This window comes from Rhinopithecus bieti, unplaced genomic scaffold (assembly GCF_001698545.2).
Source record: "Rhinopithecus bieti isolate Rb0 unplaced genomic scaffold, ASM169854v2 scaffold_15336, whole genome shotgun sequence".
Taxonomy (NCBI): Eukaryota; Metazoa; Chordata; class Mammalia; order Primates; family Cercopithecidae; genus Rhinopithecus; species Rhinopithecus bieti.
In genome coordinates this window covers 2,701,831-2,712,210 of record NW_016808678.1, presented here as the reverse complement: position 1 = coordinate 2,712,210, position 10,380 = coordinate 2,701,831, and the positions used below count along the sequence as shown (strand labels likewise).

Here is a 10,380-nt window from a genome sequence, read left to right as displayed (position 1 = left end):
AGTCTCATGATTTAATAGAAGTCTTTTTCACATGTACAGTTAGAGGTTTTCAGCGACAGCATTCCACCAATGACTTAAGTCTCATGATTTAATAGAAGTCTTTTTCACATGTACAGTTAGAGGTTTTCAGCGACAGCAATTCCACCAATGACTTAAGTCTCATGATTTAATAGAAGTCTTTTTCACATGTACAGTTAGAGGTTTTCAGCGACAGCATTCCACCAATGACTTAAGTCTCATGATTTAATAGAAGTCTTTTTCACATGTACAGTTAGAGGTTTTCAGCGACAGCAATTCCACCAATGACTTACCTTTTGTCCTTTCAAACCAGGAGCACCCTGGGAAAAAAGCAGCCTATGAACAACTAGAGGAAAATCAAACGCACACTCCTACTCCGTCTGCTCTGCCCTCTCTCCTGTTTTGCAACCTCTCCCCATCATACACCTCCCACAGGCTTACAAAGCAAAGTCTTCCCTTAATCTTTTACCTCCCACCATATTGTCCTGTCTTTCCTTCGTCTCACCTGGGAACTTCCCATTTCCTTCATTTCCCACCCTTTCCTCAGTTCCAAATCTTCCCCCTGCTCCATCCTGCCATGGAATTGTCCCTTGCTAAGGTCAGACATGATACTGATGTTGCTAAAACCAATGCCAACATGTCAGTCCTCCTCTGAATGGACTTTGCAGCAGCATCCAGCAGCTGTCTGCCACTCCCTTCTACTACAGTAGGTCTTTCCTGGACCTCCATAATACACCCCTGCTGGTTTTCTTTCTCCCACCAGAGCTGCTCCTCCTTTACAGGCTCATTCTCCTTGATCTCAACATCACTGCTGGAGCTAAGTCTCAGTTCTAAGCCCCTGTTCTCCTCACTGTGACTCCTTGAGTCACCACCAGCTGGAACCTCTTCTCTGAGTGAATCCAAGTACCTCTCATGCATCTCCACTTGGATATCTCAAAAGCAAAACAAAGTCTCCACTTCTAACCCTACGTTCATAATGCATGTATTCATCCATTCCCTAACTATTAGTTGAATGTCTACTATGGCTACCCCTAAAGTAGACTTCCCTAAAGTCATGATGGATTTGTGTATATGGCCGTATGGAGTAGACCACTTTTATTTATGGTTTATGTCTTTGATGGGGATTAGAAATGCAAACCTACCGGGATCCCTCGGTAGCCCAGTGTCCCTGGGAGTCCTGGAAACCCCTGCTCACCCTAAAAGACATACAAAGTTTGTTATTATTCTTAGTTGTTCTAGAATAGCCTATTCAGATATTTTTCCTGTTTCTCGCTTCCAACTTTGCAATGGTAAATCTAGACAAAGTAATCCAAATTCCTTATGGCTACTGGGTCATGAGGCTGAAGACCAAAAAACCATTATCTTAATTAAAAACAGGATTAGAATACTGTTTCTCAAATTGTGCATAAATGGCAAAGTCTAATTGCGCCAAGAACTTTTTAATTGCTGTTTCCTTCAAACTTGAGTAATTAGTTCATTCATGGCCACCATTCTGGAGAAAAGGAGAGCTCAGTTCGAAAACAAAAGGAGGTGAGTGAACACTGAAAAGCTCAGTCATTCCTTCTCTAAAACTAATTCTGCACTCAAAGCTTTGATTTCTGATTTATATACACAGCCTCAGATGAAAACAACCAGTTGAGCTCCAAGTTTTCCTTCTGTGGGAGAACTTTCCTTAAAAGACAATTAGAAAGCAAGCAATGCGAAGAAAGAAAATAGGAAGTTTCCTGGCTCCGAATTGTACTGTTGGTTCTGGTCTAAAGCAATGTTTCAAGGGAAGCCTGTCTTCCTTTCATTGCCACTTCACCTTGATTTAGTCATTCAGCAAAACATTTATTAATCATCTTCTGTGTGAAAAGTACTTACCTTAGAACCATTGCATCCTGGTACACCGACAAGTCCATAAGGCCCAGTATTGCCTGGGGTGCCCTGGAAGAAGAACAAGTCTCAATGAGGAGGGTCATCCCAAGAAACAGTACTGAACTCACGGGAAAAGAGGGACTGATTTAAATAACTCTTGAAATATAAATGATTATTTAAATGGTTAAGTAGGAAATGTACATTGTGGTTTTATGTATAATTCCAGTAACAGCAAACTAAACAGGCTGACTAAAATGAAGACTTTTCAAGTTAGGTGCAGGTATTTAAGATAAAGCAAAAGCCTTTTATCCATAAAATAAAAAAGTCCCTTAACATGCTGTTTTAAGCTGGGGAGAAAGGAAGGGAAAAAGAGGAGGAAAGTGTGCACAGATGAAATTATTTTATTATTCTATGCTATTAAATACAATCATTTCATTCTATCCTATGCTATTCTATCAGCTTGTAACATATAGTTTCCTTCAGTACCTGTGGGGGTTTAGTTCTAGGACCTCCATGAATACAAAAATCCACAGATACTCAAGTCTCTTATATAAAATAGTATAGTATTTGCACATAACCTATACATATCCTCCTGTATACTTAAAGTCATCTCTAGATTACTTATAATACCTAATATGATGTGAATGCTATGTCAATAGTTGTTATACTGTAATGGTTTTTAAGTTTGTACAATTTTATTATTTTTTAAAATATTTTTGATCTACAGTTGGTTGGTTGAATTCATGGATGTGGAATCGATGGATATGGAGGGCTCACTTACTATATAATTTACTAATTATCCTACCCTATCCTATCCTGTCCTGCTTGTATTTCAGGAAGTACAATTTGACTCATATGACATAAAAATCCACACACTAATATAATATACCATCCTAAGGTGCTATTTCTTCATGTAGGGAATGCATCAGAACACATTTTCTCACATGACCGTTTTAACATCTTTATTAAAATGAGCTTATTTTAAATTTTCTAGCTACGGATTTTCCCATTACTTACTGGAAGTCCAGGAGAACCAGAAAATCCTGGCAATCCAGTTACTCCCTGAAGACATAGAAAAAAGGAGGGGGTGACAAAAAACACTTTTAAAATGTTCAATATATAAACATAAATTTATTTACCATTGCAATAATCTTTTTCTGCAACTATAACTGGGAATGGCTCGAAACGATTGGGAAAACAAACACCAAAGCTTTAACAAACTTTTGTAAATCTCACATTTATGTCACTCTTAAAAAGATATCATTAAGATTAGTTTTGGCTTTTTTGGATAGATTTCTAAAGTACAATTTGCATACAATTAAGTGCTCCAAGTCTTTTGAGAACAGCTTAACTGAACAGCTTAACGAATGTTGACCTGCGTGCAGTTTTATATACCATCATCCCATCAGACACAGAGCATCTGTATCACTCCAGAGGTTCCTTCATGGCCTTTCTTTGTCGGTTTAACACTTGCCTCTAATGTGGTAACCACTTCTTTGACATCTACCATTACAGATTAGTTTTACCTGTTCTTGAACTTCATCTATGGAACCATACGCAGTGTACTCCTTTCTGATATTTGTGTAAATCTTACAGTGAAAAGCTGATCTTTCAAAAAGAATGAGTTCATCAACGATCAGGATGGACTGGTTGGACTACTAACCCTTACACCTTTGGGACCCGTGAGTCCTGGAAGTCCTGGAGAGCCCTAGATTCAAGTGAAAAAAGAAAAAGTAAACACTCTGAAAATTATTTGGCGCTAAGAAACCCATACATGAAACCCAGTCTTAGTCACATGCCAAGCTGTTTTGCCCTCCTGATGATTTCATTGTTAATAAGATTCAATTGCTCGCTTATTTCATTGGAGCTAAATTGTTTATCAGAAAAGACAAAACTTTATCCAAACCCTTGCTACTCGAAGTGGGGTTTGGGGCCCGCAACATTAGCATTACCTAGAAGCTTATTAGAAATGTAGAATCTTAGATCTGCCTCACCTCCCAGACTATTGACCCAGAATCTGCATTTTTAACATGATTCCTTAGTGATTCTTGGGCACTTTAAAATCTGTGAAGGGCTGCTGCAAAAGTCCTAATTAGCCTCACAGCTGCTGAGGTCTGATAAAAATGAATGACACAACTACAATGGTGGATGAGAATGGCAGCCAGTATTTCTGTGCACAAGAAACACTCTATTAACAAAATGTGCCTGACATGCACAAGGAAATAAATAGCCAAGTAAGGACTGCCTGAACCAGAGAGAAACTTGCTTTGGGCATGTAATGCATTCAGTTCGACGTCCTGTTTCTTGGAGAATAACCTTAAATGGTGACTGTTTCAGCTAGGCCACGTAGTGTGAAAGTTTCATTGTCCAAAAGCCATTTTCATCATTCCAGAGAGTTTCAGTTTGTTTTGATTTTTAATTTTATTGTTATTATTTGAGAAAAGGGTTGTTACAGAATCCTCTGAGATTGCCCTGTCCAGGCCAAAGTCAGTCTCTCCCATCTATGGTGGAATTCCGGGGTGCGTGGCTGTGTTCAAGGCCAAGGACATTCCTCTTCCCTACAGAATTCTATTCTTATGATACAGAAAGCAGAAGGTTTTACTTGCAGGTTTTACTTTCTCATTGTAAACTTTTTTCATGCAGAAAATATTTAAAATTAAGATAGAAATCTTGTAAATCTAAAACATCTTTTTGGTCAGGTTTTAATATTCTCTAATTATCTGTCTTTGATTGTATTATCTTTTGTAGCTATTAATATATATCTATAAGCCTTATATGCTTTAAAATATGAATCTATGACAACATGGCACTCAGGTTTTCTGGATTAATTTTCTGGAATGCCTGCACTCATATAACCCATACTAAGTGCCATGTGTTTTTGACTATTTTAATGAATTTCAGCACCTCTAAAGAAATGCTGAAGAGAATGAAACAGAGTAGGCTATAGATAACTTTTTTTTAAAAACAAGGAATTGGCATTAGGCTGATCTAAGTCCAGGGCTGAAGTGGCAAACTCGTTCTACCAATAGAAATGGAAGGAAACCTGGGTCCATGCCCTAGAGGAAGTCAATGTTCAGTTTCTGCCCAGAATCTGAATGACTTTTTCAAAATTAGGATCAGAAGTAGAAATGGACAAAAAGAACACATACATGAATATGGTAGACAGGGAAATGGCAGAATTACTGGAAAACAGCAAGCTTTTGCATTTTACATGTAAGCTGTGGGTGTGGTTTCAAGAGTTTGATTCTGGCATCATATATGTGACATAAGAAATACATATTTGTTCTATGCCTTTGGTTCCTGACACAGAGCTCCTAAAAACCCTTCTAATATTCTGAATGATAGGGGAATAAAGATCATCTTTTGTTCTAATATTTGGTGTTTGACCTCACTTGGAATATCCTGGGTGATAGAGTGTCTTTTGTTCTAAGGAGGCAATTCTTGGTGGGCTTCCAGGTGGGACTGGTCATCAGAAAGACCAAGCCATGATTAGAAGCTTGAAACTTTCAGCTCCAGCTGCACCCTTCAGTGAGGAAAGCAGAGCTAGAGATTGAGTTTATAATTGATCCTGCCCACATTATGACACCTCCATAAGAATCCCTGAAGCATGATGTTCAGAGAGCTTCTGGGTGGGTGAACATTCAGCTTCCAGGAGGGTAATGCACCTCAACTCCATGGCGACAGAAGCTACTGCACTTGGGACCCTTCTGGGCCTCCTCCGATGTATCTCTTCATCTCTCATTCATATCCTTTATAATAAACTGGTAAATATTCCCATGAGTTCTATGAGGCTGTTTTAGCAAATTATCAAACCGGAGGAGGGGGTCATGGGAACCCCTGATTTATTTGTAGCCAAGTTAGACGGAATTATGGGTAACTGAGGACCCACTACTTATGACTAGTCCTGAAGCAGGGACAGTCTTGTAGGACTGAGCCCTTACCCGATGGGGTCTGCACTAACCCCAGGTATTTAATGTCATAACTGAATTGTCGGGTACCCAGTTGGCATCCAGAGAGTTGGAGAATTGTTTGGTGTGAGGAAAACCCCACACACAATGTCAAACCACGTTTGAACTCTGATTTTGTTCCCTGTGATCTCCATGACCCAGGAAAAATTACTCAAGTGCTCTGTGTCCGTTTTCTCATCCACGAATTACCTCCACATAGTGGAGGTAATTAAGTCACCATAGTCATGATTTGTGGGATCAATGTGAGGAGTAAATGAGATCCAGGGAGAAATAAATTGCCCAATGCCTGGCACAGAGTACATATGCAGTAGGATGGCTTTGATTTTGATTATCATTTACATGTTCCATACATTATTCTAACACATATATATGTATGGTTTAAAAAATTTTTTTTTGACAGGGTCTCACTCTGTTACCCAGGCTGGAGTGCAGTAGCATGATCATGGCTCACTGCAGCCTCTGCCTCCGCCTCTGGGGCTCAAGCAATCCTCCCACCTCAGCCTCCTGAGTAGCTGAGACCACAGGCATATGCCACCACACCTGGCTAATTTTTGTATTTTTGGTAGAAACTGGGTCTCCTTATGTTGCCCAGGTTGGCCTCAAACTTGTGGGCTCAAGTGATCCTCCTGCCTCAGCCTCCCAGAGCGATGGGATTACAGGCATGAGCCACTGTGTCCGGCCTGTAATACATATTCTAATATATTATGAAATTTTTAAAAGACCCTGTATAGATCAACTGTAATTATTTTTCATAGCTCATTCATTGGTTTATAGCCTGCTGGAGGTCAGTAGTCAGGGGAATGAATGTGTGGGTGCGTGAGAAGCCAGGCTTAAGTCTAGCTAATGTCCACAGCAGGAAAGAGTACTCAGCAAATCCAGTGGTTGTGCAGTTATTTAGTAAATCCTCTAGGGTATTTATTTAAACAAAGGCCTTTGCTGTATCACAGACTTTAGGATAAGAATGTGTGATGAATGTGAAGGGTCGTAGACTCTGGATATTTAAGGGACCAGAAGGAAAAGAGAAACCCACGAGGAAGGGAGATGGAAGAGAGCAGGAGGAAATACAGACCAAGGATAGGGAAGGATGGAAAGACAGGGGAAATACAGAAAAAAGACAGAGCAAAGGAGAGAAAGGTGATGGAGAGACAGGAGAAATACAGAAACAAAGACAGACAAGGAAGGGAAGGATGAAGAGACAGGAGAAATGGAGAAACAAAGACAGACAAGTGTTTCAAGGAGAGGAGAGCAATCCACATAATTTGAAACTAAGCAGAGGGGTTCAGGTCAGATTAAGACACAAAAGTATGTATTGGCATTGGTCACTTGAAGGCCATTGGTGATCTTTGCTGGAGTGTTTTCAGAGGAGAGGTGGTAGCAGGCAAATTATTACTAAGGATTGAATAGTAGATGAACTACAGGCAGCATGTTTGACTATTCTTTTAAGAAGTTTGACAGAGAAAGGAAAGTCAGGGAAAAGACAGCAATCATTTGGGCACAAGACCTAAAAGATGACGAGGAAGTTTTGTATTATGATGGGAAAACAGTTGCATATTTAAGAACTGAAAGAGAAAAGCAAATAACAAAAGAAAAGCTGGAATGTCTGTAGAGAGGGGAGGCACCTCGTGGAACAAGGAATTCCAAGGATGGGGGCACAGGTGGTTGGACAGGTCTTGAATAGAAGCGAAAAGAGCTCTCATTTTTCACTGTAGGAGGAATAGAGGTAGGAACAGACGCAGATGTAGACACTGTGTAGATTAGGGAGGGAGATGGAGATGAATTTGAGCCACAGACTTGAAGCTAATGATGATCATTTGCAATAGTCTCAGAACAGGTTGCGGTTCTATGTGGCCAGCTAATACTGGGGACCAGGAGTTCGCCATGCACCTAGCAGTTGGCTAAGATGTGGAATTCTCTCCAGGTTTGCAACAGCCCAGGGGGTAGGCATGAAGAGGGTTAGGTGGGTTGGGGATTTTCCAAGCTTGCAGGATGACATACCTTGGGTCCCTGTGGTCCAAGCAAGCCTTCAGGACCTGTGAATCCTTTCTGGCCGGGAGAACCAGGGGGCCCAGGAAAGCCTCTCTCCCCCTGTTAAAACCAAAACAAGGTGAGAAACACACAGAACAGCAACTATCCAACAATAAACACACCAATAACCATTATGTTCTCTTGTTTATGACTTCATGATGACTCTTTGCATATTTTTTCCTTGGATTAAAAAATTCATAATTAACACTCAGGAGTGACTGCATAGGTAACCAGAAAGCTACCAGTTGTTAGTATTTGTCTATAGGCTTGAAAGTGGTGGCTCTTGGTCTTGTAGAAACTTGACTTTCCCCCACAGTGGGGCTATGTAGAGCAGAGCTTAACTGAGAAGGAATAAAACATGAAAGGGAAAGCCCAGGAAGAAACTTCAAGGTTAGTGGAGTGTTTGTTGTGGGATGGAGAGACAGTGAGGCTCAGGTGCAAGAAGGTGTTTGGGGAGTGTGCATAATTACTATGTAGCTTGAAAGAATGCCACCAGGCAGGTTATGAGTCTCAGCCCTTTAATACACAGGCATTAGTAATCTGCTATTTGTATGGGAGATGCAGGAGAGGTAGCAAGGGTGGCATAACCAAAAAGGTGTGAGCTCAGTAATGTTTTAGAAGGAGTCGGATAATATTAGGGGAAAGTACCTAGTAAAAGTGAGTGAAAGTATTTTAAGCCCAAGGCTTGACAGGGTTCTACCAACAAATAACCTTCCCATGGATGTATATCTTGGAATTACGTTTGTCCCTCAGTGTCGGTGGGGCATTGGTTCCACGACCTTCCCCCCACACGAAAACCTGTGGATCCTTAAGTCTCTTACACAAAATGGCATAGTATTTGCATATAACCTAGAACATCCTTCCATATACTTTGAATCTCTAGGTGACTTATAATACCTAATACAATGCAGATGCTTTGCAAATAGTTGTTATACTGCATTTTTTCATTTGTATTATCTTTTATTGTTGTACTGTTATTTTTTATTATCCCCCCCACAAGTATTTTTAATATGCCATTGGTTGAATCTGACGATTCAGAGTGCCTGGATAAGGAGGGCCGACTGTACTCTTCAAAAGTAAAGGCCACCGGCTGATTTGGTTAATTGGGTCAATTTAGTTACACAATTGGCAAATTAAAACAAAAAAGAACAAGTCAGCTATTTTACATTGTGTGTGTGCACACACACTCAATAAGAAGAGAAATAAAAGAATGTACTAGACCCCTCTCGCTACTCGGTTACTTTTATACACCCTAGAATAGCATCTTGCAAATAGTAGAAACTCAATAAATGCTTCTTGAATGCAAGGAGAATCACAGAGAAAGTGCTTCTCAATGAGAAACTGAATTTTAATACATTCACATATTCAAGAAAAAACCTAAATCCAACTACATGTGAATTATGAAATAATTTAAAATAAGTATAATTATTATAATTAGCATACACGTTATATAGAAATTAAAGAGCTTTAAATATCTTCTTAAAATATTTTAAAATAGTCATCCTTCAATATTGTTAAACAATTAATTAGTGTCTCTGAGGAAAGGGTTTGGTAAACAAAGAAAAAAACTTTAGTTCTGCCTCTATCTTAATTATCACAAATTGCAAGTTAATGGAGCGAATTAATGAGATTTCACGGCATTCCTTTTTTTCTTGAATTCTGCAATGGAGCTACTTCCCTCTGCTGAAGTTTTGCCTCAACCACGTGCTGCTGTGGGATTTCTCCACCAGGGGGCGAACTTGAACCAATGCTGCAGGACAGAAATCTGTGGATTTCAATGTTTATTTTCTGTCAAAGTGAATGAATCAATTTGTTTTCAGTTCTTCTCTTGTGTTTAGCAACATTGTAAATAGTGTGCACATATGGAGACTTGTCATAAATTTTGTTTTTCTCTCGCATTTGCTACTTATTCTTTACAGACCAAGAGAGTTGTAATTTAATTGCCGTTGTATATACAAGGTATCTGAAGCTTCCTAGATGACATTTTTTTTTCTTTTTTTTTTAGGTTAATGTTTATATACAATTACTTTAACATTGGATTTGGGAAATGTAACAACATACTGCTGATCTTTCTGCTACAGATGAAAGAAGAAGGTGAGTTTTACCTTGTAGAGCTTTACAGTGTAAACAAGCAGTATTAGGTTTTGTTTTTACCTTCTCCCCTTTGGCCTTGTCACAGAAGCACTGGCCTTTGTCTTTACAGACACAGCCCTAGGAAGAGGGAAAGAGAAAGTGTTTTGTTTAGAAACAGCTGAATAAATCCCAACGGGCAGGGTAAAAGCAAATGCATTTCTCTGTTCTTTGAGTATTGGACACTATCCGTTAGGAGCCAGGTGACCTTGTAGCAATATATCCATATATTAATAGAAACACATCAATATATCAATAGAAATAAAGCAGAAAACTGAGAACATGTTGCATAAGGGAGAAATGTCAGATAAGAATACATCATTTGTATTGTACTTGGGAATTTTAAGTATTACAGTAATTGCAGTTTTTGTCATCACTTTTA

The 10,380-nt window shown here is 39.3% G+C and overlaps 1 protein-coding gene across 1 annotated transcript in view; it reads right to left on the bottom strand.

Moving 5' to 3' along the window:
* The window catches only part of COL4A3 (collagen type IV alpha 3 chain), a 158,853-nt gene that overhangs the window by 73,467 nt on the left and 75,006 nt on the right, over window positions 1–10,380 (bottom strand). Inside the window, exons 2-8 of the mRNA XM_017886959.1 lie at window positions 10,023–10,079; window positions 7,839–7,928; window positions 3,539–3,583; window positions 2,893–2,937; window positions 1,882–1,944; window positions 1,161–1,214; window positions 312–338 (exon numbers count right to left, since the gene is read on the bottom strand). Coding sequence (XP_017742448.1) covers window positions 312–338; window positions 1,161–1,214; window positions 1,882–1,944; window positions 2,893–2,937; window positions 3,539–3,583; window positions 7,839–7,928; window positions 10,023–10,079 — 381 coding nt within the window. The remainder of the gene's footprint in view (window positions 1–311; window positions 339–1,160; window positions 1,215–1,881; window positions 1,945–2,892; window positions 2,938–3,538; window positions 3,584–7,838; window positions 7,929–10,022; window positions 10,080–10,380) is intronic.